This window comes from Pholis gunnellus (assembly GCF_910591455.1).
Source record: "Pholis gunnellus genome assembly, chromosome: 21".
NCBI classification, from domain to species: Eukaryota; Metazoa; Chordata; class Actinopteri; order Perciformes; family Pholidae; genus Pholis; species Pholis gunnellus.
In genome coordinates this window covers 3,060,002-3,087,692 of record NC_136548.1, presented here as the reverse complement: position 1 = coordinate 3,087,692, position 27,691 = coordinate 3,060,002, and the positions used below count along the sequence as shown (strand labels likewise).

Sequence of the window (27,691 nt, the reverse complement as noted above, 5' to 3'; positions counted from 1 at the left end):
GTTTTATTTCAGCCACGAGCAGATCAAAATCTTCTGTCCAGAGTGAACCAGGCAGTAGTGTCTTATTGTTACTACATTTACTCAAATACTGTACTTACATATTGAGGAACTTTGGCTCTATTGTTCTCCCCATTATACAGTATACTACTTCATACGTATTCTACTTCACTACATTTCAGAGAAACAAACTGTACTTTTGACTCCACCACATATCCCACCTCTACAGACCAGTTACTTTGTGTATTTTTACAAACAAAGATGGACTCAATATAAAACTTCAGCATAAAATATGGTACATTGTTACAGAATAAACTAGCAAACTGTGCATTAAGTGGTTCAAATTAGTTCCAACTGTAGAATGATAAAGCATCAGTAATAACTAATAGAATATATAATAATAGAACATGGATGAATCCTCTGGGGATGAACAACTCCACATTTATAACACAGGCTATCTGATCAAATATTGTCCTCCCCAAACCTAAAATAACATCATTATGACATCATTAGGGTTATTTTCTCAATCTTAATCTCAAAAACTTTAACACTTAATCTCTAAAACCTTAAGAGATCCATCTAAAAACAAGTAAATATTCACAGTAATTACCATACAATTACATCATTATTTTAGTTTATTTTAGTCCTTTTCATTTCATACAACTCAAATACACAAATTGTTAAAATGTATTACTTTTAAAGTAGTGACAAACCAAAGCAAGTCAGGTGTAGGCTAAAGCTACACCTGCATTAATGATGGCGTGAGTTAATAAATAATATGTTGGGTGGTTCATAATAATCAGCTCTGGTTACAACTCTTATAGCTTTCTCCTGTAGCATAAAAAATTGGATTTGTGATTGTTTTGTATTTCCCCAAACCTAAACACTTAATACTAATAATATTAATTTATGGAACTATAATAAGAACTGTACAATATATCCAATGAATTTAGATTGAGGATGATACTTTTGTTTTAAGCAGTATCTCTATGGTCTATAAGAACTCTTTCTACTTCAACATTATCTACCATGATTTTCTGGATTATTGGCTTTTGGCTATCAGAATATTATACATTTTGTTTTATATAAATTGAATGAAAACTTGTTACCATCAAACCATCGTTTTCAAGTTTCCAATTCTGTTTCCACTGTGCTGCTCAGAATCTTTACCAGAACTAAATACTTTTGCATCATCTGCAAACCGTTATGGACACGCTGCAATAATAATGAATGTACTATAGCCTCCTAAGAAATGACAGCTACACGTCAGTTCCTCACTAGAGAAAGCATTCGGGGTATAAAGTGTTACCTATAGAACTCTTAACAGGAGCAGACAACAACAGACGTCGAGTGGAATTTGACAAAATGTTAAATCAGGTCAAAGCCGAGAAGTGAGCCTGAATCAGTTCTACTATAAATATGTAATTAGTCAAAACGCCATCATTTATATTGTATCAGAGTTAAAGGACGCTGATGTCACCTTTAGTCACAAAATCCATCAAAACTCCAAATCTTGTTTTTCAGTTACTCATGCTTGCTATTCTGAGACACAGCTCAGCTGACACAGGCAGCCTGACAGCTCCACTGTTCATAGTCCAAACCTCATAAAACAATAACACCAGATCTAATGGCACTGTGGTGCAAGTGAAGCAAAAGGACCAACACAAAGAATAAAACTGTCGCTTTAGTTTAGCAGCCAAGAGGAGAAAAAGAGATGAGACGCGGGACGCACCAGATGAAAACAGGTGTCTCTGGACTGTTTTGAAACCTAATACAGACTATTACCATCCATGTGTCCCTCACTGCCCAAAAGAACTGTTTCTTTTGTAAAATGAACTAAAAGGTCGAAGACGTTTTTTTTTGCATCTGATAATGATGCGGTGGGTGAAAAGAGAGGCGGCCTACCTGTTAGAGCCGTGGAGCTGGAAGTCAGACGGACAGGTTTCAGAAGGCGGAAGGAGAGATGCAATGCTGCTTCAAATTTCACTAAGAGAGGTTGAAGTCCAAGACCGGAGTGTGGCTGAGGGTGTGTGTGTGTGTGTGTGTGTGTGTGCTCAAGTGACATGATTAATGCACGATAAGAAAGCTGGTTTAAGGAAATCAATGAGATCTTATAAAGGAACTTATTACCAACGCTGTAATATGTTACGAGGACGAACGCACCCAGTGCCTTCAGTCTTGACCTGGACTGTACGATTTTCCTTGGAACTTTATTTTGAAATCTCCCTTAAATTAAAGTCGCCCCACAGTTCAACTGATTTACAGAAATGAAAAAAAAAAAAAACAACACTGCCATATCAGCGTCTTATAAAGATCTTAGCGCATCTTAACGTGATACTGATCTGCTTTTACTGTAATAACATGAAAGGTTTATTGTAACAACAAGGTGTTTTATGGTTATTATGACACACAAACGTGTCACGAGAACAGGCGTGTAGCATGATGGATACGACGCATGGCCTATTTCTTGTCTCAAATGTTTTCAGAAACACATTTTAATGTGATATAAAATGAGAATGTTTGTGACCCCGCCACCATGTTGAAAACAGTCGAGCCAGAACAAAGCCTAGCACCCCGACGGTTCAGTCGTGTCTTTTCGTTTGTTGGTTGGAGTCTGTGTATCTCCACCATCAGTCCACGGACATTAAAACACCATGTGTCACGCTGCTCTAGGATTGGCCTTTGCATGCTCCTGAGAAAAACGTCCTCCTCTTCAGCTGCTAAAGGCTCGACTATGTCTGCTGTTTGCCGGTAGAATGCACAGTAAATGTACAAATGGACTTGTACTTGTATAGTGCGTTTCTAGTCTAAACACTACATGACATTCACCCATTCACAGATGATAATTTGGGGTTAAGTGTCTTGCCCAAGGACACATTGACATGGACTGGCGTTGCCGGGGATCAAACCGCCGATCCTCTGATTGTAGGACGACCCTGCTCTACCACTGAGCCACAGTACTGTGGGTTCATTGCCTGATGCTGCTGCAGGAAATGAAATTGATGAATGTAAAAGATATATTATATAGAGAGTATAAAGCTCCGTAGAGGTGAACTTATTGGTCACTACAAGAATACATTTGATATATTTGTTTATAGACAACATTTTGATTAGTACAGATTTAAACATATATTCTTTAAACGTTTTGTGCAAAACAACAAAAATTCCATTGTCATCCATTGTATTGAGTTGGCAGATACAACTAGAGATAACAAAGACACGATCGTTTTTTAAACTATGATTTGGTGAAGAAAACTAATTTCATTCTGTAAAATGAAGTAAAGTTTGCCAATAATTAGACATTGACGTAACAATACACGTAGCACTATAGGTAGAGAAGTCATTTGAGAGGAAATGGAAAAAGAAATTAAACTTTGACCCCAAACATGGAGGTCAGGGCGTTAGCACGGAGATATTCCTATTGCAACTCATGCTGGAGTGTTAAGCTGCTGGTGTTGTGTAAGAGCAACGATTTATAGCACAATAACGTCAGAAAACAGAAGGTTGCCAAGGAACCCCCCCCCCCTCTCTCTCTCTCTCTCTCTCTCTCTCTCTCTCTCTCTCTCTCTCTCATATTACCTTCCTCCAATGGCGCCTCTTGATGGTGTCCCTGGTTATCATCATCACCGCCCAGAACTGGGTGAAGGACTGCCTCAGACGCTTGTAGTACTTCCTGGAAAAAGAGAGGGGGCAGCAACACACAAACACGGAGCGCTTCATGTTAGCTTATTACTCACTCTCTGACCTCATGTCAGCTGACAGGGGAAACCCTAACTCCCTTTCCTCATGTGAGTTAAGTGGGTAGGGTAACACGTGGGGACTCCCTGTCCCTCAGTTGAAGTGAGTGAATGTACATGTACTCCACAGGTACTGTAGTACAGTCACTCAGGTGTTGTACTTTAGTATAGTTTTGGTGTATGGTGCTTTATTTGAGTTATCATTCCTTCAGATTCTCCACTTTACCGTTGCAATATTTTAGTGGGACTTCTTAGTTATTATAGACCTTTGATATTGTAACATCCACATTAAGACAAAATGAAATTAAAAAAAAGTATTTCATTCTGTAGCTTCCCAGTGGTGTTCCTTATCTATACAAATACAAATGTTCAAATTTTGGTCGAAGTACTTTTGTTTTAGCGTCAACATATATCACTTTTTCATCGTCAGTGTATTACCTACAGTTAACACAAACAAACTAATCGAGGCAAAGGTGAGGTCAAATTACTGTTTTTATCAATGGAGTCGTGTGGCTTTGAAAAGAGTGGGAATAAAATAATTTGAAGGTGGCGCATGTACATGCTGCGGCCAGTAGCTCCCATTAATGTCGTTCCATCTTTTGTCTTAATTTGATGTTTTTTCCATGGACTGTATATAGGAAGCGGACGTAGTCATCTTGACGTCACCCATTGGTTTGTGGACTGCCGTTTTGAAGCCTTGAGTTCACCGCCATCTTGGCTCTTTTGCTGATGAACGAAAGTGACCATATTTGGAAAAAAATGTAAAAAACCCTGACTGGAGATACAAGGTTTTTTCTCAGGAGCAAAGCTTTGATTTCAGGACTTGTCAAACAGTATTTCCTATATTGTATTATGTAGTGTTGCCATTAAAGATGAAAGATTAAGAAATCAACACTTTATTTTGATAATCCTCTCCTCTCTGATCCTCCTCCTTCCTGTACCTAGCCTGATGTCCTCGTATGTGGCTCTGGATGACGATGGCTTTCTGTTTGAAGAACCTGAAGTTCCTCCTGCAGATGAAGCCTCTGATGTTCCTCTGGATGGTGATGGCAGCCCAGGTCTGGGTGCTGCTCCACTTCTCCTCTATCAGCTGGTACAGAAGCTCCTTGAGGAACAGCTAACGCAGATATACACATACAGTATATCTAAGCATGTTCATATGTACAGTAAAAAATGTTTAATCGGTGTCACAGAGTGGGCAGTTTGGCACCTTGGTGAGTCCCAGCTGGTACTGTCCCTCCTCTGCACCAACCGTGTCCAGCAGAGCCACCGACTGCTCTCTGTCGGACGCCTCGCTCAGCCGCTGGCTCAGCAGCACCCCGTATCTGTGGAACACAACACGGCCAGGAGCTCCTAAATACAGGATCAGATACTCTGGGACACACACTACACCAGTAATGAACATCCATCATCATAGATACTGCTAGACTCTTCGTTGGTTATGTTATTATCTCGACCAGGAGATTATGTATTCGGTTGTGTGTGTGTGTGTGTGTTTGTGTGCTGCTTCAGTTTGGACTCTTCTTTCTGCTATGATTACTCACTGTTCCACTCTTGGTTTGCATGCCAAGGTAAATAAATTGCATGCATATATAAACACACACATATATATATCTTTATCTTAGAACTCCTCCAGCTAACAGAGCTATCAGCTAACAGAACCAAACACACAGCAGGACTGACACTTCTCCTAAATGTATACCCTAATGTTACCCAAATGGGCCCATGCTGGCTGGATATACATGTAAAAACGGATTATTTGTCTCCATCCTAATGATGTGACTGAGGGAGGAATTGTCAGCTGGTTGATGAGCTGGTTGATCAGCCCATCACTAAACCACCAGACTGAAATATTTTATTATTATTATTATTATTATGCAATGATACTATATATTGTGGTCCGCTGGCATTGCTTCAGGATGAGCTCAAAACTGGAGCCACAACATAAAATTCCCCGTTTGCAACACAGTCTCATGACACGCAGTGCACAGTGTGACACAGGAAAATATATAGACGCAGCGATCCTGTTACCAGATGAATGTGGTTTTAATGTGGCTTATTTATGCTGACATCGTCGTCATGGCGACGTTAACCGCTGGATAGTGTTGTGTGTTGTTGCTGCCATTTTCCAGCATTGACGGTCTACCAGAGGATCTGCTATCAGCTCCTAAATCGCAGATCCAGAATGTGTCTCCTTTTCTCTAGTCCACAATTTCTAGTTTAAATGTAATTGTAAGAATATGGCTGAGTCAGAAATAATAAAAACTAAAATAATAATAAGTTAGCAGTAAATTCATTTTTTGGATCAGGTCAGGTATCACTGGACTGAACAGAACATCGTTCAGCTATGCAGCCATTGATGAAAAGCAGTAATGAGACACTGGTATTTCTTAAATGAGTGACAGCATAATAAACATGAAAGTACTGTGATGACGGTTGCGGTCAGGGATGCCATGTGTGTTTGCAGCACCTCTCAATGAAGTAGGAGTACTGCATCCGTATGGGGAAACCCTCTTTCCTGATGTGGATGGTCTCCAGCATCCCAGCATGCCTCAGCTGGGCCGACACGTAGTCCACGTCAAAGATCCCAGGATGCTGATGGAGGACACAAGAGAGAGAGAGACACAGTACACTGTCATACGTGGTCGGATGACGTTGGCATCAGTACGTAGTATCCGGTGCTACCTTGACGTAGTTTGGCTTCAGACAGCGAATAAAAGTGGTTTTGCATCTAAGAATTGAAGGACAAAACATAGACACAGGTTATTCGTCAACCTTAGACCTACGACATGCACGTAAAGAAAGGCCGAGCAGCATCTGATTGCTGTTTTATAGAAGTGAAATGTAATATTTAAGAGCACCAACAAGAGGCAATTTCAGGCTTCTGGAAGGAGTATTAACCGGTACGTGTGATTGAAATGTACCCATGAAACGTCCTGATTTGAGCCGTTCTGTCCCGTACGGTGTGAGGTCTAGAATTTATTTTGCAGATGATTCACACCAAACAAAAACATTGTAGAGAAGCTATCATATTCATTCTCATATTTCTTTCCATGACATTCACTAAACCCCACGTTCTCCACAAACCACAGCTATTTCATTTTAAACACATGCGGTGCAACTGTATCCATTCACCCAGCTGGCTTTTAACAGCGATCCGGAGCTTTGGTAACGACAGCTCAGTGCAGTCAGTGTGTTGGTACCTCTCCAGGCGGGTGGTGAGCTCCGTCAGGGACTGAAGGAAGTGTGAGGCGGCGGTAGAGGGCTGCTGGCGGAGGCCCTTCCCTCTCCAGCCCAGCTCTCTCTGCTGAATGTAAGCGTCCTGAACCTTCCGGAACAGCTCCGACACCATCTGACAAACGTGCAAAAACAACTGTCAAAATGAAGTATGCTTTAATTAAAAGCCTACGAGTATGTTTCTGGAGCAACTGCTGTGTTTTATGTTGATATACAATAGCTGTAAACTGATCACCTTTATATTCAGTACTGTCTCTAAAGGTGTACTAATCATTATGACTACTAGTAATGTCCCCTAACGAAACATTTACACTTTTACATTTCATTGTCTTGTGCTTGGTAATTGTTTTTTATTGTATTCATGTTCTATATGACTTTTTTCATATCAAAATTCCAAGATACATTTGTCCGTTTTCCCGATCTTGTGAATTTGAGACATTAGGTCATAATAAAAATATACAATAGTCACTATTACCATATAACGTCATATATTTTTTATTCTTAGGTGAATGCAATGCATTTCCGTATGAGAGATCTCAGCACACTGGAACTTAAAGGTGTAATGTGTAGTCATATTGTCGGTTGCTAAGGGGTCGCCCCTTGCTGGCCATTAGAAAGATTGCAAGTTTAAGGCACTTCCGCATTGGCTTCACTTTTCAGACTTGGATGTGGCCCCTTCATTGATACACAAACCTGTGTAATCCGATTACATGTTGTGATTAAAATATCTTGTTTGAACCACTTCAGGCAAAGGGCTTCACCTTTAAGCGACTCCTGGCAAAAAGCTCTACCACTTCTGTCCGGAACTGGTCGTGGTTCTTATTCAGGAAATTATGAACCTGGAGAAAGAGTTTAAAAAAGAAAGTTTTAATACAAATGTTCCTGCAGCACTGGCTGTTGTTTGACAGATCTGCTGCATATAGCTGTGTATAGAGCCTGATACCTGATAAGTGACAGCTCCGGCATAGTGATAGACAGTGAAGACTGGCAGTGGGTTCTTGGGCTTGGCATAGTAGGGGCTGTTCCCATGGTGGTAGTGGCACTTCTGGAGGAAGGTGTGGTCAGTGGCCTGATGTAAATGTGATGTATTAGACCAAAAACATATATATGTTTACTTTTCAATATTTCATAGTCCCTCAAGATCAGATGTAGAAGAAATGGAAACATTTTGTCTTAAAACTTCTGAAATCACATGAAATCTCTGGTCTTAATACTGTATGTTAATAACTAGACAATGGTCTATAAGCAAAGCCATTTCATTAAATATGAATATGTAAATGTCTGTGTGTGTGTGTGTGTGTGTGTGTGTGTGTGTGTGTGTGTGTGTGTGTGTGTGTGTGTGTGTGTGTGTGTGTGTGTGTACCTGGGGGAGGCAGGTCTGATCGTCCAGTATGCGGAGGATGCCGTGTGGTCTGGAGGAGATCAGCTCCAGACAGGAGTGGAAGTTCTTGAGTGGCATCGGATACCACTGGATCTGTTCTGTACTGTACTCCTCCTGCACACGGTAACATTGCAGACTGCACTTAGTTTAAGTGTGTGAATATCGGGAGGTTCTCGGTTCTACTTGCCAGATTTCCTCTTGGATGATGAAAACACAGACAAGCACTTTTCGCCACTGCCTTGAGTCTTTGTGCTAAGCTAGGCTAATCATCTCCTGGCTCAAGATCCATACTTGACACATACATATAAGATTGGTATCAATTGTCTCATGTCATGCTCAAAAAAAAAGCAAATGAGCCTATTTACCAAAAGTCAGATGAACAGATGACTTTTGCAAATCTTTTCAGGAAGTCAGGAAGTCAACTCGTTGGAGAAGTCTTTCTAGCTAGCTAGCTAGCTAACTAGCTAAAAACACAACACAGAGTGTCTGGAGGAGGATGCTGTCAAAGGGACTTCTCACAACCTGGCAACCCAAATGTTGTTCTTAACGGCTTATAAGTGATCTATAGGGTGTTAGCAAATGACTCTTCAACTATTGATGAAGGCATCAGTCACAGCTTATTAACCCTTTTTGTAGGGTGACTTAAGGGGTCAGTTGATCTTTAGGGATCTAGTATACAGCCCACTGACCTGCTCCTGGGAGATCACTGCCTTGTTGACAAAGTGCTGCAGCTGCTCATTGGCAAAGTTGATACACAGCTGCTCAAAGCTGTTCACTCCCAGGTCCTGCAGAGGAACACAGGACGTCACATCTACCACCACAAGAAGATGTCTCAGTTTCTTTTGAGTTCCCAGATCTCGGTCCAGGCAGATTACTAACCTCAAAGCCGTAGATGTCGACTATGCCCACAGTGCTGTCCATCTCTGTGGGGCTCAGCCAGTCATTGGTCTGCTCCAACAACCAGTCAAACAGCACTGAATACAAGGCTTTGGCAATGGCATCTCTGCAAGAGACGACAAGGATGAGGGGTGGGGGGTGAGGACAATGCAAATGATTAACAGAAAATGTAACAAAATGAGGGGAATGGAGTTGGAAATAGGCGGGGTGTCAACACTGTTCATATTCTACTTTCACACACAATAATATTCCATTCCACGTGGGTTGGCTAAATGATTAAAAAAATAATGAATACATAATACCATTGCAATTAAACTTTCATGAGCCAAATTATCTTTTGCACTGAAATAATTAAAGCTACAATAAGAAACTTTCATTTGGTGTTGATTTTTGCAGTCCCTGTGGACAAAAGCGAGCCCTAGTGTCCCTTTAGAAAACCTCTCATGTTACTGCAGCAGGGTCTGACAGTCTGCCCCTCTCAGTCTTGATTCTGGTTCTCCCGTGCCTCCCTTCCCTCCAGTGCAGCCTAGCAATGCAACCAGGGTCTCTGGCTGTTGATGTTGGCTGCCAGCAGGGACCCTACAAAAAAAGTAGTGGCTCTACTTGTTTCTTCATCAATAAGCTGTGCAGTATGGATATAATTAATGTATTTCTTAATATTCGACATGCTCCCTGAGAAAGCTTGAGCCAAGGTGACGGACAGGAGATTCCTGACAATTGTTGAAATGTGGATTCTGTCCTGGAAAGTGGACCAGCTCTTCGCTCTTGCGAGGACACTGGGAGTTTTGTATTTGCTTTGCACTCGGCAGAACCGGAGGTTGCCGCCTGACCCCGACCAGGCCCCGGATAAGTGGCAGAAAATGGATGGACGGATCAATAGATGGAAGGGATCCTTTTAGTTTTGGTTGGAGAGACTTGTCTGCTATCTGTGCTTACACTCAGTCAGCATCAACATGTTCCTACCTATATTCTATGGCACTTTCCACAGACAGAGGGCAGTATATCCTGTCGTAGGTCGTCTCCTGTGGACGAGAACGCTAATCAGTGTCCACACGTGCAGACATGTGTACGATAACTCAGCAAGAGGCGCGAGCGGTGCGTGAACGACTACTAACCGTGACTCTGTGAGTGATGACGGTCTGCAGAGCCTCGGAGGAAATCTGCAGCAAGGAGCCGACTCTCCTGGCCTCGGCCTCGCTGAAGATACGCGCCACCTCAAATGACTCGCTCTGAAGCAAAAAGCAGCGACTGATGTGTGATACCGATGTCTGATCTGTGTACCGCTCACTCACTCTCCTGCACACACACACACCTCGTATGAGCTGAAGCAGATGTTGCCGAGCTGCAGGATAGAGGAGAGGATTGCCCAGACCGTGGAGATCTGGTCAGCATGCAGACCGATGGTCTCAAAGCACTGAACCAATAGCTGGAAGTCCTGCTTGTCCTGCTTAACCTTCAGGTCACAGGCACCACCCTAGAGGCGGACAGAGAAAACATCAAACATGTAACATGTATAGTGAGTGAAGACAGAGTTTGAGAATAGTTGGGTGTTCATTGATGTGTGATGTACTTGGTTTAGGTAGTAATAGGTCTCGGCTCCTTGCAGGTAGAGCTCCTCTTTGTCCCAGTCGTTCATACCTGCCAGCAGCTCATAGAACACATGGTAGTTCCTCTCCTCGTTGGCCTACAAGGGACATGGGGAAAGAACCAGCAAGTGACACACAAGTGAGTCACTCGCAGCACGACCAACAGTGTAATGAAACACACTGCAATGGACAAATCAGGTGGCTGTATCAACCACTTGGTTACACTCCACGCCAGTGGGGGAAAAAAAACATGTTATCATGCTCATAATGACAATGAGACACCATAACATATCTCCTTTCAGACCAGGGGAAAGAAAACATTAAAAACCTGTTCAAGTGTTTATCTTATACTTTACACTTTGTCTATTTGCATCTGTATATTTCTCCTAAATTCACCTAAGGTTCACATTAGATAATTAGATAATGCCTCATTTGCATATTTAAACGTATAATTTCAGAGAACTTGTAATACAAATAAATAATAGATATTAAAACTTCCCTAGTAATCAACTGGGTAAGTTGTTATGGTGATATCTATTAGTTAATTTATTTACCCTATTCACCTGTAGTTTCTTCAAAATGTATGTCATTTTACAAAACTTATATTTAAAGGCGGTTTTCTCTGAATATGTTTTTTTCTCAGACTCTAAGACAGAAATCTCTTTATTTTTACAGAAGGGTTTGTTATATATCACTCAGAGTCTGATTTATACAACATTGTATTTCTAAAATCGTGGCAAATATGGATTTTATGGCACTCCATCCTATATTTGTCAAGACATTTCATTAAGAACCCCCTAAAAACTTGTATTCATTCTCTGGGGACCTTGAACATCTGTACCAAATATCATGGCAATCATTCAAACAGTTGTTGAGTTGCCTCATTCAAAACCAAAAAAGTCAGAGATATTTCACTAGATAATTGAAAACTTTGACCTGCTGCTAGCGCCAGAGGAAAGGTCAATGGAGCACTAAAATCATTGAAATTTTAACTCTGGGGATCATGATTGTATGTACAAAATGTTCAAGGCAATCCCTTTGAGATTCACCAATATTTAATTCTGAAGTGGTGGACAGGCAACCAACATTCTTATCCCTTGAGCCCTGCCACTAGCAAGGCTTAAAACTGAAGATTGAAAAGCTATTTGATTATTTGAATTCTGTAGATGAAGGTATCTTCTATCAAGGTGCGAAAGCTGAGCCTCCAAACTGTTTATTTTCCAAAGACGCAAAAGCACTCAACCAGAAAAAGGAACTTGAGACTTTTTCCTACAAGCCAACACAAGCCAGCCAAATGTGATGTATTAGACAAATGGCTGATCACACAATCATTTACACAGTGACAGCAGCCCTATTGACGCTGTCGAGGCCAAAGCCAACGTGATGTGTTGTCTTATTCACAAATGTGTCTAAAAATCAGTTTGAACCTGATGAAATGTGCTTCTCCAGTAAACTTAACGTCTGTTTGAGCACACAGCACACTCACTCAATGTCCTCACCTGAAAGACAACCCTGGACTTCTCAAGGAGATATTTGGACAACGAGGTCCCTACAACAACCCCGCTGTTAACCAAGATGAGAGACAGTTGACAAGTAAAACCACTGCAACCAATCTCGTCAGGAACATATGGTGCAACATCAACAGATATGGACATCGGGTGGACTCACTGGAGGATGTGGATGTGGAGGAACTTGCCAAAGCGGCTGGAGTTATTGTTGAGGATGGTCTTGGCATTCCCGAAACTCTCCAGGATGGGAAAGACGTCCATGGGCTGAAAGAGAAAGGAAGTTAGGCAATAAGACAATAAGGAGTGGAGGACTGAAGGGTACACCCGCCAACCCTTTGCAGTGTTGCTAGCTGATCAAACTATTATTTAAAATAAATTACCTGTCGTAGGTTGCTGTTTCTGCCCTGATACATAGAGCTGAGGTAGTGGACTATTAGCTTGGTAGCCTCAGTCTTCCCTGATCCACTCTGGCCACTACATGAGAAATAAAAATGACCTGAAATATGACACAGCTTAGAATTGAGATGGCATGAAACAAAGGCCCCTGTCTCCATGTGAACCAGGGACACTGCGGCTCATGGTTGGGCCTTAACCACTTGGCCACAAAGCCAACCGATGACATGAGCCAAGCGTGGCCAGCTACATTGTCGAGCAAATTGAGGTTGAAGTGTTGTTCGAGTGATTGTTGATGTAGTTATGTTGATAATTGCACTGGGAACTGGCTAAAGACTTTTTTCTTTTTTAGATGGAACAGGGTGAAAAAAACCCACAAGATTGTTTGATGACACGGTGGTGTAGTGGCGAGCACGATCGCCTCAGAGTTGCTCGAGTATGATCCCCGAGCTGGGTGAGCCCTTCAGTGTGGAGTTTGGATTGGATAAGCAGCCTTATAATTTAAAATATGTATCCTATCGGATTATAGATGATGGAAAAGAGCAGGTCTTTTGTTTCAAATCTGAGGCTGGAAAGATTGAACATGAAGATGTTGGGGTTCTTGTCAGTACCTGATGATGATGCACTGCTCCTGTGTGGAGGCTTGAGACTGACTGAAAGCGGCGTCGGCTATGGCGTACACATGGCTGAAGCAGAGAACAACAGAAAGTCAAACATTAGCAATAGAAGGTGGACAGATGCTCTGAAGGAAGTGAAACCTTTGGTGAGATACATGCTGCCAGTTGTTATTGAAAGTATAATAAGAGAAAACTGAATAGTACGGAAGCCAAGAACAGCCTGTGCTTGGCAATTATCTTTTTTAATACTGTTATTTCGAGATCACAAGTTAATTATTTCGTTATCGCTAGAAAGAAATCTTTTATTGTTGCCTCTTATTTCTTATGCTCATGTCCAGGCCCCTATGGTGCTGATTATCCTCCACATCCTACAATAACTACTTGGACTACTTATGTATCGCTATCTCGAGAATTTCTTTTTTTCTCACAGATCAACATAAATGAACACTTTAATGTAAGAAGATGAGCTATGTTGTCCGTGATAAGGAAATAATAAACTCGGGATCTCGGGATAACGGCATCAAATAAACAAAATGCAAACAGGGCCGCTCTGTGTGAGGATAGTTTGCTCACGGTGGGTTTCTATGCTGCTCTGTGCCCTGGTATTTCTGTCTCAGCTCCTCTGTGTAGATGTTAAGGGGTTTGAAGGGGTTAATGGACAGCAGCATGTTTCCAATGTAAGTCTGGGAAAAAAGAAAATGACACAGTGAATGAAAAATTATTAACTTTTTGGGGGAAAATAAGTCTGAAAATCTCATTTAGCAAAGACAACAGATATTGCTACATGTCTGCCACATTGATAGCAGTTGATTTGTGGTAGTGCATTAGTATTTATCTGTGCTTTGATTGTTGTTGTTTTTATCTATCAAGATGTTCACCGCCATTTGGCTTCCATGAAGCATTAAAGTATTCAAAGTCTAACTTTGACTTAAAAAACCTCAAGGTTGCCTGTACTAGTTTTTCTGGAGCTTTCAACCAAATCTCACGGTCTTCCTCGGTGGATGGAGTTTGCGCAATTTATTTATTTTTCGCTCACTTAAGTTGTTTCCAAAACAGTAAATTCCAGTTGCAGCATGGGGAATATGTCTCCCAAATGAAATGAATGAAAATCTTACCTGCTTTAAAAAAAGGCTTCAGATCATAGTGTGAGATCAGGAATGAAGCTTACATAAATACAGTCACGGTGGAACCTCTTCTTCAGATTCAGCAGCACAGAGCTCTCGCACACCTCTCTGAGAACAGCAGACAAACAGGTTGAAAAAGTGTGTATATACTGTAAGTACTGTGACTGTGTGTGTGTGTGTGTGTGTGTGTGTGTGTGTGTGTGTGTGTGTGTGTGTGTGTGTGTGTGTGTGTGTGTGTGTGTGCATGCGTGCGTGTGTGTGAGTGACAGAGAAAACTCACTCCAGCTGGGAGAGATCCTCCACCTCATCCACCTCTATGGTTCTTTTGCAGCCAGGCATCACCACCTGAAAGAAGGCAGAGACATGAGCAGCTATGAGGACATAAGTTGACATCAAATCCCCGCCAGTCTCCATTTGAAGCATCCCTCCAGTCAGGACCATCAACTTCAGACATCTCTGCCCTTACCTTCTCTCCACAGCCATCTACTAGTTTGGCTAACATTGAATTAAAAGATTTTTTAAATAAGCGAATGAATCTTCGCCAGAGACCTTTATGGTTTAACCTCTTGTGTTATGTTTCTGCACTTCGCCGCTACTAATGGTCCACTCCACCCATAACCTTTCCACAGCGGGTAACCAATCCACTTGCAGCGGTGGAGCGGTGTGATAGCTGATATACTGCAATCTCATAGCGGGTGTGTTGTATGCTCTATTGTGTCTGCACAGAGCAGGAAATAAATAAAACAGCAGTAAGTCTTTATGCCCTTTTGTCTTGTGTGCACACCGACTATAGGTGATGAAGTAGATCTGATATGCTGACACTCCAACCCTTACACGTTCTTAGACATTAGACAGCAATAGTGTAACTTTTTTGAATTGGAAGTAATGTTTGTTACTTTGGTTTACAGGAAAATGTGACTTGACAAAGTAGATTGAGACGTTAGTAAAATGGAAAATATTGAGGTTCACCACTGCTAGAATGTTGTAATAACATAGAGAATGGCTCTGCAGTCTTTCCCTGCTAATTGCTGGGTCAAAGCATAGGGACATGTGTCATTCAGTTGGTCAGTCAGATAGTCATTCTGTTATCTGGACAAGTATGGGCCCTTTTGCTGTCTTTGAGTCAAAGGCCACCACCAGGTCAACACCAGGATCTCCCCTTTCCAAACACTCTGGTCCACTTTGAGGCTTTTTGCCACGGCAGGAACTTCCTGAAAATGTAACATAAGGTGTATCCATTGTCACTAGTTCTGTTTTTGCTTCCCATTGTTCACTGTCCACATTAGAGACAAGTTCCTGGAACTAGTTGGACGCTGCTCAGAAGCTGATACAACATGCCAGTTCCAGGTACTTACAAGGGTAGCTGGCACAGCTGGCAGCGCTGTCAATCATGATTACATCTGTATCAATCAGGACAACTAACACTTTAAAGGGCCTGCCCACCCATATAGTCCACCCACACAGGTATGTTCTTGTAGCTGACCTCATCAAACATCATCTGAGGACTTTGTGGGCAAATGAACACTGTGATTGATTGTTTTTATTGCACCTGTTGCTGTTAACACCTTTGTCAATGTTACTGGTTCATGAAGGCAAAATACATGACAATAGATGGCAATACTTTTTTGTTTTAAAGCCTTGTTAGGAAATCAAGAGATTCTGTCCACTTAAACCCTAGAGGGCAAACAGGAGCGGATCATAAAACAAGGAAGTCTCATACTGAAATATGACCAAAAACACTTATCAAACTGAGGGAATTAAAAATATAAGTCTACTTTAAATACCTGCTGGTACACTCTGCAGTTAAGGTACTTTAAGTATTTAAAGTAAAGTACATAGTAAACAGTTTGAATATTTGTGGCATATTAGAAACGTCCTAATTTATAAAAAACAGTGAAAACACAAAAAGAAGTGCCACCTAGCACCAAAGTCTCACAAGGTTATTTGTTCAAGCTCCTGGGTCCTGGGTCCCAGGTTAACAAGTCAATTTGTCTTTGTTTCAATTTACTAAAACTGAATTAAAGCTCAAAGGATGTTGTCAGAGCAAACGCAGAGTGAGATTTAGAGGTGGCAATTGAATGGAAACAAGTGAATGCGAACAGATGCAAATTCGCAGAAAGTTGCACAAACTGAAGGCAAAGACATGTCTGCTTGAGTCAAAATTGTTTCAGTTTAAGCCAAAGATTTTAATAATGGAATAATCCAAGGCCAAATTACTTCAATTTATGAAAGTTGAGAGCTAAAAGTAGAAGGATATGGAGGGCAATAACAGAGAGTTCAAGAATTCCCAGTTAGGTTCTAAGGTCAATGCATACATTGCTAGCCAGCTACAGATTATGTCTTTAAACCTAGAATGAAATTTGCGCTGTGTTAAATCTGAATGCGCACAAAGAATAGCTACATTGTGAGTATGATGTTTCTTCTACCCTCAATGACAAGGGCGCTAACAGGACTTCGTCATAATGCAGTATCATTACCTGTGTGCTGATCAGTCGACTCTCCAGCATCTCCTGGGTGGGGTCTTCTGATTCCCAGGGGCCCCTGCCATTTTGGGCAGGAATGGTCCTGGCCTGGCCCCCATCATCATAGACTGTCCACTTGGTTAGCTTCTCCACTGTCTGGTGGGGCAACAGGTTCTCCGCACGCAGCCAGTTCTAATCCCACACACAGCGAAGACAGATGATTGAGATCATTGGATCACACTGATTCAACTACATTTTGTCACGCTCCACCTATTGTTATTTCTCTACCATTTATTTAAGTGACCGAGTGCAGTTTCGGACTCACTTAATGAAAAGTCTACCGTCAAAAATGTAACACATACCTGAGGGTCTCCACTCATCCGTGGGTTACCAGCCCAGTGCACCTCTGGTTGGGGGATCGTATATATCCCCCCCTCACCCATCAGCTGGGCTACTTCCCTGTCTGCCTCTTCTTCATACAAGGACCGGACACCTGACATCACAGCACTTGCCTCCCCATTTGGGAAGGGCTGAGTGGTGGACCTGGGTAACCCGGTTGCAGCCTCTCTCTCTGGGTCTGGTCCCCTGGTTCGAGTCACCCCACCACTTATTGTTTTCCCCGACAAGGACATCTTGGTCAGGTTGCTCTGGGAGGGGTTCAGTTTCCCTCTTGCAGCCTGCAGCACACTGACTCCATCTTGATTGTCGAGGGCAGCTCTCCTCTTTCTATCCTCAATGCTGGGTGATCCCTCCGGTGGACCACTGGACCCAGGGCTCCTCTCTGCCACATCTGCACCTAATGTTAACCCCCCTGGCAAGGACTTCTTGATGGACTTCAGGAGGCTGAGATCTGGTTTGACGGGGAGCACAAGCCTGGCACCTGGTTTAGGGGGTTTTGGCTGTGATGTGGTGAGTTCTCCTGTTGGTCCAGTGGTACTTGATGGAGTAGAAGGTCCAGGAACTGCCTGGGGAACCTCGGCAATCTTTGCCTTGCCCAGTTTGTTCATCCTGGGGAGTACCACAGCATATTTGGCCTCTACTTCTTTCTCCCCAGCTGGGCCCACTTCCTCCCCTCCCTCCCCCGCCTTTCCCTGAAGGCTGACATTCTCTTGACCCATTTTGTCCGCAGAGGAGCCCCTATTTTTCTTACTTGTAAGGCTGGTTTTACTAGCCATTCTCATAGCCATCCTATGTTTGAGGATATTACCCTTAGATTTTCTGAGGCCTTGCTTCTGCTGTATCTTCCGGAAGGATAGCCAGTGGGATACCCCAATGGCTTTAGTCCAAGCAGAAAGCTTCTTTCTCATGTTCAACCCATGCGGCATTTTTTTCTGAATCCAACCAGTCATACCTTTTCTCCGTGCAATCAAACGTTCCTTGGGTTTGCTGGACCCCCCATCAATGGCCTCGCTCTCTGATGTTTCCTCGTCAGGCTTCGCTAACACCTTATTGGCTTTCTGCTGGAGCGATGCCATCTTGACCTTCCCCAAGAGCAACCTCTGTGGCCGCCCTTTGACGACACTTCCAGCGTCCTGCTGCTCCTCAGGCTCCAGAATGGCTTTGAGGTCTTTACCTTTGGCTTTGAGAAGCATCATTCGGTTTTGGCCTTTGATGGCTTTGGTCAACGTTGGTTCAGCCTCCTCCTCTTCGACATCTGGATCAGCTTCTACAGGATCATCTTTCTCATTAATGTTTTTTGTTTGGGTCTTGCCTTTTACTGTGTCAACCTTGTTAATAGAAAGGTCTTTTGGTGGTTGAATCTCCTCTGTTGCAGAACTGGATTTGTCCTCTTTTTGTATTTTTTTTCTGTTCTTTTTTTCTTCCTTGGCTTTTTGTTTGGCTTCCTTTTCTAACCTCTGCTTCTCTGCTTTGGCTTTCTGTTTCTCTGCCTTCTCAGCCTGCTTATCTGCCTTTGTTTTTTTAACCATCTTGTATTCCCGTCCTTGTCTAGGCTTCGAGGCACGTGGAGTCTGTCTGCGTCTTCTGCAGGCTTTATCAGCCGTTGGCTTTTCAAAAGTGTCCTCCTGGGATATCACCTCGTCTTCACTCACATCACTGCTGACTGCCTCAGATACTTCAACTTCCTTCTCGTTTACCTCTTCCTCTTCACTGGACGTGACTGCTTCCCCTCTAGATTTAGCTTCCTCTGAAAGCTCCTTGTCCGAGTCCTCGTTTGCCGTCTGTTCTGTTTCTGATGCCTCAGCCTCTTCCTCCTCACTGCTCTCCTCACTCCCATGTGTCTCAGATGTCTCTTTGTTACTTCCCCGCTCCTCCTCTTTCTCATCATTGCTAGTTTCCTCGTACGACACCTCCGCTGAGCTTCCTGTGTCGCTCTCTGATTCCTCCTCCTCAGTGTCCGTCACTTTGTCCCTTCTCTTGTTTTCAGCCTCGGTGGGGAGCTTCTTGTTGATCCTCCCACGCACGGTTGAGACTGCTTTTGGTGGAGACTTGTGTTTGGTGGTCTTGCTTTTGCCCATCTTACTATTTTTGTCATGTTGAGGTTGTGTTCTACGATTTACAGTTGTTCTGTTTCCTAGTGTGCTCCCCACTTGTTTCTGCGATTCTTTTGGTTCTGTACCTCTCTTTTTACTTTGATTTACTTTATTCCGAATATTGCTCTTCCCTTCATCCATCTTTCTGTCCTCCAGAGTTGGTGAATCCACTCTTCTTTTTTGTCTCCCATTTGGCACTTTGGAGGGAGGCTGAGATGCACTCTGTCTCACATTTTTCTGTTGATTTCCACCTTGTGACTTGACTGGTGACATGCTATCAATTCTTCTGTGACGAAATAACCTAAGAAAAACGTTTAAATTGTCTTTATTTTGTTTTATTTCTTATTATTTATTGTACATTGATAGACAAGTTAGCCACTCAATAAAATGAACCATTGCAGGCTGTAAGTTGAGTAACATGTCTGTCACACTCACTGAAATCAGGTCCTTAGCTAAGTCTTTCAACATCTAGACCATGTTTCACACTTTTAAGTCCCTGATCCTGGTTCTGAGACTAAAGACACTTAGGTCAGACCCAGTTTAGCCATCACTGACCTGATTTTGCTATCTGTTGTTAAGTTTCAGGGCAACAATGCATCTCCAACAAGACAAACAACACGAAAGTGGCTATGACTCTTTTTCTACACTGGAGGACGACGACTATCCTTTTCCTTTTGTAACAGCAAACAACAGCTATTATCTGCAGGTTAAATCTAAACGGCAGTGAAAGGCTATCTTTAGATCCGCCTAAATGTAGTTGTATAGCCTGTAGCCCTGGGGGGGTAAGCAGTGAGAGCTCATTTCAGTGTAATATAGCTTACCAGGCTTCTCGGGTGAAACCCAGGCATGGCTGGGGGGCTGCAAAGTGCTCCGGCGTGTCCTCAAGATCTGGTGTCACTGATACAAACGTGCACCAATGCTCAATGAGGAGAACTGAAGGGAAGTTTCACACCAATATCCCACCCTCCCAACATTATACAGGAAGGCACAGAGAATTATGCAATACACACCCACCCAAAGTTTGCGTGTGTTTTATGCATGCACACAATGCCCCCGTCGACAAAAGGGGAGCTGGCATGCACGGACACAGGCGCTCACACAAACACAAGTTGCCTTCTGAATAATACAGCTCTACCCGTCAGGTCACACAGCTCTGCTACCGTTCATTTGGCCAGCTGGTGAATGCTCGGGAGGAAAGGTGAGAGGTGCTGCTTGGAGTGATCAACAATAGGTGCTGATGGAGGAGCGAGGGAGAAAAAGACAGAGGGGAGAGAGAGAGAAGGGACTCATTACCGAGCCTTTTCCTCTGGGAGAGGGAGATTCCGTCACTGTGTGCCGGAATTCTGGACAGGCATCAATTTTAGTTTGACAATATCGCAAAGAAAGTGACACATTATTTTATGATGTCCTAGCAAAACATGACTATGAGGTGTAAGTGCTGACTTTCACTTTACTTTGACAATTTTCTTTTCTTTTTTTATACGTCTTTGTATTATAAAAATATAAATAAATAAATTACAACATCCATCCATCCATTTTCCTCCGCTTATCCGGGGTCGGGTCGCGGTGGCAGCAGGCCAAGCAGGCTGACCCAGACTTCCCTCTCGCCCGCAACATTTTCCAGCTCATACTGGGGGATCCCGAGGCGTCCCTCCAGCATGTTCTGGGTCTTCCCCGCGTCCAGGAGGCATCCTAATTAGATGCCCGAACCACCTCAGCTGACTCCTTTTGACGCGAAGGAGTAGCGGCTCGACTCCAAATTCCCTCCTGATGTCCGAGCTCCTTACCCTATCTCTAAGGCTGAGCCCGGCCACCCTACGGAGGAAACTCATTTTGGCCGCTTGTAGCTGCGACCTTGTCCTTTCGGTCACGACCCAGAGTTCGTGACCATACATGAGGGTAGGAACGTAGACTGTCCGGCTCAGCTCTCTTTTCACCAAGACGGTCCGGTGCAGCGCCTGCTTTACTGCTGCAGCCGCACCGATCCGCCTGTCGATCTCCCGCTCCATCTTACCCTCACTCGTGAACAAGACCCCGAGATACTTGAACTCCTTCGCTTGAGGTAGGCACTCTGTCCCCACCTGGAGGGAGCAATCCACCGGTTTCCGGCAGAGCACCATGGCCTCAGATTTGGAGGTGCTAACTCTCATCCCCGCCGCTTCACACTCGGCTGCAAACCGCCCCAGTGAATGCTGGAGGTCACGATCCGAGGAGGCCAACAGGACCACATCATCTGCAAACAGCAGAGAGGCGATCCTGAGACCCCCGAACCTGACGATCTCCACCCCCCGGCTGCACCTAGAAATCCTGTCCGTGAAAGTCACTAACAGGACCGGTGACAAAGGGCAGCCCTGGTGGAGCCCAACACCCACCGGGAACGTGTCTGACTTATTGCAGAGAATGCGGACACAGCTCCTACTGCGGTCGTACAGAGACCGGATCGCCCGTTGTAACGGGTCCGGCACCCCCCAGGAACCCGGTCGAAAGCCTTCTCCAAGTCCACAAAGCACATGTAGACTGGTTAGGCAAACTCCCAGAACCCCTCCATAGTCTTGCGAGGGTAAAGAGCTGGTCCACTGTTCCACGGCCGGGACGGAATCCGAGGTTCGACAAACGGTCGGAGCCTCCTTTCCAGCACCCCGGCATAACCTTTCCCCAGGAGGCTGAGTAGTGTGATACACCGATAATTCGAGCACACTCTCCGGTCCCTCTTTTTGAAAATGGAAACCATAAATTACAACATTTTACATTTTATTATTACCCATTACCCCTTTACCCACCCATCTATCAACCCTTACCCATAACCCCTGGTCAGCAATGTGCAGTATTCAGTGCTTCAAGAATATGGTCACCATCATAAATGATTGATCAGAGCTAATACATTAAAGGTTAGGTAGATAGACAAATGTCAGTGAAACTAATTGATTTGGGGAATCTCTGAAACAGGTTACCAGAAGTAATCATAACAGATTAATTTCAGGTTTTAAGGGGGAGATGGTGAATAGAAAAGGTATTGCCCAATTCCTGCACCCAATGTAACCGTTCTCCTCCATAGGAGGACCCCTTGTCTAATTCTGAAGGATAATATCTATATAGAATCCAGAGCACATCTGTCTGCCTCCACACGGTTCTCGACATTGATCCAGCTGAGCAGGTCTCTGGAAACTAGCGGTGCGAAAAACGCTAACAGCGCAAACAACGGCAACAGCGCTGACAGGGCTAACAGTGTTTACCTGAGGGGGAACCGGAGGGTGGGCGCTACTCTTCCACGACGACGTCGTGCGTCGGGACATCGTTATCAGCAGTAACCAACATAGTAGCGCAGTGCAGAGTGGCTGTGGTTAGCTAGCCAGTAGAGCACAGCAGAGAGAGTAACGTTCACTAATATGCATGCGAAGCCGGACCGGTACGTAAACAAAGCACAGAGAAATACGGACGACAACACACAGAGGGAGAGTGACTTCCCTCCCTGCTAATGTAGACGTCACCATAGCTTTACATTGGAAATAAGTTTTTCCTGCTATATTAATGCTCTGAATCCCGTACATAGTAAATATTTATTAAGCGAGCCCCAGGGAGGAGGCATGCTCCTGGCTGTCTGATGTCCGGTCACAGAACAATAAGATGGATGAAATCAGACTTCTGGTTGAGCGCAGGACTCCGGTGGGACCAGAGGAGGACTCTGTGTTTACATCATGATGCTTGGTTCTCAAACACAGTCAGAGCTGATGGACAATGTTTTCCTCATGTTGAATTTTAAATGTTAAGATATCAGCCATATTATCTGACCAGAGAATTGTCGTTCACATTCCTTAAGATACAAATTCAAGAAATGCACTACTGTTTTTGTTTGTCATGTTTTTCTTGCGTTACAAAATGGGCTACAACTAAATTTCATTGAGCATTCCTGTTGAATAATGACAATAAATGATCTTTGAATCCTTTTTGGAAATTACACTTTTTCGAATTCTGAGCCAAGCTTCGCAAACTAGAAGTTAACAGCTAACCTGTGAGCCCATTACAACACGTTAAAGCTCAATACCAAAGTCCCACCCAGGCGCCATTTTCCAGCTCATTTGACGTCGTCAGGTTCCAAATGACGACGACTCATCTCGCAGGGCCATCGCAGAACAGAGCCGCGGCTGTTAGCCTCAGCCCGGTCCTTCGAGAGCTCAGGTTGCAGCGAAGCCGCTGTGGCTCGAGGCAATTAGTGGACAAAGCGCCTCATTCTATAATGGATGATCAAAACTCTTGGCTGTGCATGTATGACAACCGATCCCTCTTTCATCCACTTCACCGGAGATGCGGCCGCCGCGGCTCACAAAGAGCGAGATTATGAAGCTGGGCTTTAAGAAGAGGGCAGGAATTGAAAAAGAACACAGAGTTGTGTAATACATCAGTGGGGCCATACTGATGGGCTTTGGATCTATATGTTGTGGCTTCTTTCAGGTTTCAGTGGAGCGTACAGACACAATAGAGGATTTATTTGCACAACAGCAGAGATGAAAGATGTGAGAAATAAAGCAACAGACTCACTGGTTTCTTGGGAAAAAAAACATGTAATAATTATCCACAAGAAAATTGTAGTGTGAAGTGTAAAAAAAAAAAAAAAAGAGGGTTCTTAATCAGTTCACTACAAAAATATATTCTAGGCTGATGCTAAACACCCAGCATTCTGAGACACAGTACCAAAATATTTCCTTGTACGATCTAAATAGCAGCCAACCCCAGTTACAACAGGCCCACAGGTACAGACTGAGTCACTTATATACTGTATATATTAAAAACATTTCACTACAATAGCTTACAATTACATTCCTAAATTACATGATTCATTGCTGGCATATAAAAATGGTTTACATAAAAAATAATTAAAAACCAAATCCCATAGAAAGCTGCCCCCCCCCCCCCCCCTCCCAACAAATAAAAACAACCTGGTACAGCACTGTGAGCTCTGCAGTAGTGGAGAAGTACCTATGGCAGGTTACAAAGCGGACGGGAGGGGAGAGGGCTGCGTCAGCAGTGTACAGAGGTACACCATAGTTTGTAATGCTGTGGCTAATTTATGACTGAAAAGTCATACAAACAAGTTTGTACCAGTTCAACATACATAAAACAACTTTTGTATCTTTTTTTCACTTCTGGGGCATTACTCATAACATTTCCCTTAATAGTTCATCTGAAAACTATGGAAGCCCATTTACACCAAAAAAATAAAAAGGTGCGACATTTAAGGATTCACAAAATACAACCATTCACGCAAAGTCAAATTATTGACATGCCAAAGTAAAATTATGAAATAAATATTTTTTTGCGTCAAAAAAAAAAAAAAATGAAAAATTGGGTAGTTAAAAAAATATAAAAAACTTGAACCAAAAAAAAAAATGCTAAGATTTAGATGCATTTGGAGTTAAAATGACAAGAGGTAAACATTATGACTTTAGAGTCGGAATCCTGATAGCAAGTCAAATTTAGCCAAGTACTTAATATGAGATTTGCTAAGTAAAAATATTTAAAAATGATAACTTAAGTAAAAATATTTCTTCAAATGACAATATGCCAAGTCAAAACTACGAGATTCTATGAGTCAGTAATATCTTATTTTTGAGCTTGTTTTATCATGTTTACTTGTGACAATGTCCAGACTTTTAGTTTACCATCTAAATATTATGATCCTCCATAGTTCATAATTCAACATATAATCTCATAATATTGTTTTACTATCATTCCTAACTTATCTTCGGTTTGTTTTTTCCCTTCTCCCAGCAGAAATGGGCTTCCACAGTATTAATCAGAGGTTTCTTCAAATAAAAAATTAGGCACAAATCAAATCAACAATTCAAATCCCACCCCCCCACCACACTCCTTCCAGCTGTATGTCCATGTGGGAGATGAAGGCCAGTGAGAGCGTGGTGATTGGAAGAACCGTTACCACATGAAAAGGCTGGTGGTGATGAAGGCTTTTTAGAGTGAAGTGGCTGCAGGTTCGACGAGTGGCATCGAAAGCAGATCTGAGATGCTGGTTCAATCCTGGCGTTGATCTTCGTGTGATGAATTTTGGCATCGGGTCACATGTCATGTCATGTCGCTTAGGGGTTAAAAATGGGGGTGAGTGTGCTGTGATCGTTTGCGTACAGTCTTTTAGGCACAGGCGGTGTCTGTTCCTCGCCCCTCCGTCTGCACCGTGAGTGAGCCTTGCGCGGCTGCCGAGAGCCATTCGCCGTCTCTCCACGAGGGGGGGGGGGGGGGGCGTGGGAGCTGAGAGTGGGGAGGTCAGTCACTGAGGCGAGGGGTCGGGGGGGGGGTCAGTAGTGGTTGCGTCGGCCGAGCAGGAGGAGAGCGCTGCTACAGGACGGCGGTACGCTTCATACGTGTCAGTTCACTCTGAGGAGACAACAGTCAGAGTCAGTTCACAGAACCAAAAGGTTGGAAATGTGCCACTCGATAAGTCTCACCTCAACTGTCCAGAGACGTCTCTAAGCTACAGCGTTCACATTATTCTCCAGGAGCGACCTGCGGCGAACACACAATAGCTTCCGTCAGCATGACACGTTACAGCTTTAAAAAGGCGCCCGGACTTTAAGGCAGCAGGTTTACCTTTAAACTGGTTTTGTTGCTAACTTTATGCCTCATTTATGTCATATGGGAGTTATCAAAATTACAATTTGCAGACTTGTGATTATTGCTCACATCAAAGTCCTAATTATGACTGGGTAGCTGTTTGACTATACATCCAGCTCAAACGACTGAAACTTAATACCGATCACGATTCATGTTTTAATTCTCTTATTAGTAGAAAATAAAGATGGGGTAGGGTATGTACTTTGGAAACATTTCTGTTATATTTGTTTAAAATTCTGTTTACATTCTGACTAATCAATATATCAAATGCTCAGCCAAAAAGATCAAAACATAATCTGGTATCTGTTGCTGTAATAAGGACTACAGGACTGTAATTCTCAGTATATGCAACAGTTTCTGTTTCACGACTAACAACATTCTCCCGGAGAAAAGGAGGACCAGCGATGGGCGATACTTACGTCTGGTCTCCTTCTAGCGACTTCTGGATCTCTTGAAGTACTTCTGCAAGACAGCAAAACATGACCGTAACTAACCAGCGTTCTGAACGCAGCGCTCTACACTTCACACGAGACCTGAAGCAGCGGTTCAGTGACATCAGGATACAGGTTGCTGGGGTCAAAGGGGAGTTATTCACATCATGCGTTGGGACGAGGTTTGGGAAACACTGCTGTGTGACGCGGCTTCAGGTTCATGCCCTGCTGATATAGGCGTGTCTGACGGGAGCAGAAAGCTGACATACCAGTTAGGAGAGGGGCAGCCCGTGGTAAAACTATAGTGGCTACACCCGAGGAAATACATGGTTTGTATTAACGCACTCGTCAATCTAGAGATTTTTTAAACACAGAAAACATCCACATTGCAATAGTTGTCTATTTTACTACTTTGTCTTTTTATGTCTGTAGATTTCTCCTAAAGTTCACATTAGATAATGCCTCATTTGCATATTTAAACATAACATTTCAGAAAACTTGCAATCCAAAAAATAATTGTCTTTATGGAATTAATCAAGTGGGGAAGTTTCCTGGTTCTCTGTCTCTCCGGTACTCACTCTCGTCATTCAGCAAAGCATGCTCCATAACACGTCTAGCTGCACTTTCTGGAACACAGGCAGCAGGCAGAGGACAAGTCAGTACAGTCAGCCACAAACAAGGTGTGTGTGTGTGTGTGTAAAAACAGACAGACAGCACAAGCACAGAGTTAAATGACATGGAACCGAATTACTACATGTGGACATGTAGTGTTCCCTCAGCCAGTGGCACATGCATGTTTAAGAATGATGCTGGACTTTTAGCGTCGAGAGGCCTCTGGCAGACATTTTACCTGCATCCTCACTGTCTTGTGTGGTAATTCTAGGAGAAGGATAGAAAAAAAAAAGACAAAAAGTCATGGGCACTGAAAGAAATTGTGAGTTTCAAATCAGAGTAAAGTACAGAAACACAGAAAGATTTCTACCTATGAGCAGACGAAGATCCATCGAGCTGTGGCCTACGTTGAGTCGAGGAGCCGGTGTGAAGAGGAACCTCCACAAGACAGCGAGGCTCCACCAGCACCCGGGCGGACAGAGAGAACCGCTCAAACTCAGATGGAGAGATCAGGTAGAAGCCTGAGAGAGGAAAACAGCACAGAGACGGTTTCTAAACTGAGCGATCATTTGGCCAGAGAACACAGGAGACCAGGA

The 27,691-nt window shown here is 43.3% G+C and overlaps 2 protein-coding genes across 2 annotated transcripts in view; both read right to left on the bottom strand.

The window, feature by feature from the left end:
- The window catches only part of myo15b (myosin XVB), a gene marked incomplete at its 5' end in the record, with an annotated part of 47,736 nt that extends 28,320 nt beyond the window's left edge, over nt 1–19,416 (bottom strand). Inside the window, 24 exons of the mRNA XM_079182857.1 lie at nt 3,577–3,670; nt 4,676–4,851; nt 4,945–5,059; nt 6,205–6,329; nt 6,420–6,465; nt 6,938–7,086; nt 7,733–7,810; nt 7,915–8,040; nt 8,335–8,466; nt 9,042–9,137; nt 9,232–9,355; nt 10,213–10,271; nt 10,365–10,478; nt 10,562–10,723; nt 10,820–10,933; nt 12,335–12,398; nt 12,504–12,607; nt 12,724–12,817; nt 13,348–13,422; nt 13,927–14,036; nt 14,522–14,585; nt 14,758–14,822; nt 16,955–17,131; nt 17,302–19,416. Coding sequence (XP_079038983.1) covers nt 3,577–3,670; nt 4,676–4,851; nt 4,945–5,059; nt 6,205–6,329; nt 6,420–6,465; nt 6,938–7,086; nt 7,733–7,810; nt 7,915–8,040; nt 8,335–8,466; nt 9,042–9,137; nt 9,232–9,355; nt 10,213–10,271; nt 10,365–10,478; nt 10,562–10,723; nt 10,820–10,933; nt 12,335–12,398; nt 12,504–12,607; nt 12,724–12,817; nt 13,348–13,422; nt 13,927–14,036; nt 14,522–14,585; nt 14,758–14,822; nt 16,955–17,131; nt 17,302–19,416 — 4,578 coding nt within the window. The remainder of the gene's footprint in view (nt 1–3,576; nt 3,671–4,675; nt 4,852–4,944; nt 5,060–6,204; nt 6,330–6,419; nt 6,466–6,937; nt 7,087–7,732; nt 7,811–7,914; nt 8,041–8,334; nt 8,467–9,041; nt 9,138–9,231; nt 9,356–10,212; nt 10,272–10,364; nt 10,479–10,561; nt 10,724–10,819; nt 10,934–12,334; nt 12,399–12,503; nt 12,608–12,723; nt 12,818–13,347; nt 13,423–13,926; nt 14,037–14,521; nt 14,586–14,757; nt 14,823–16,954; nt 17,132–17,301) is intronic.
- Nucleotides 19,417–23,976: 4,560 nt separating this feature from the next.
- The window catches only part of llgl2 (LLGL scribble cell polarity complex component 2), a 28,635-nt gene continuing 24,920 nt past the window's right edge, over nt 23,977–27,691 (bottom strand). The window contains exons 22-27 of the mRNA XM_079182772.1: nt 27,466–27,616; nt 27,334–27,362; nt 27,062–27,109; nt 26,472–26,514; nt 25,887–25,944; nt 23,977–25,815 (exon numbers count right to left, since the gene is read on the bottom strand). Coding sequence (XP_079038898.1) covers nt 25,908–25,944; nt 26,472–26,514; nt 27,062–27,109; nt 27,334–27,362; nt 27,466–27,616 — 308 coding nt within the window. The 3' untranslated portion in view covers nt 23,977–25,815; nt 25,887–25,907. The remainder of the gene's footprint in view (nt 25,816–25,886; nt 25,945–26,471; nt 26,515–27,061; nt 27,110–27,333; nt 27,363–27,465; nt 27,617–27,691) is intronic.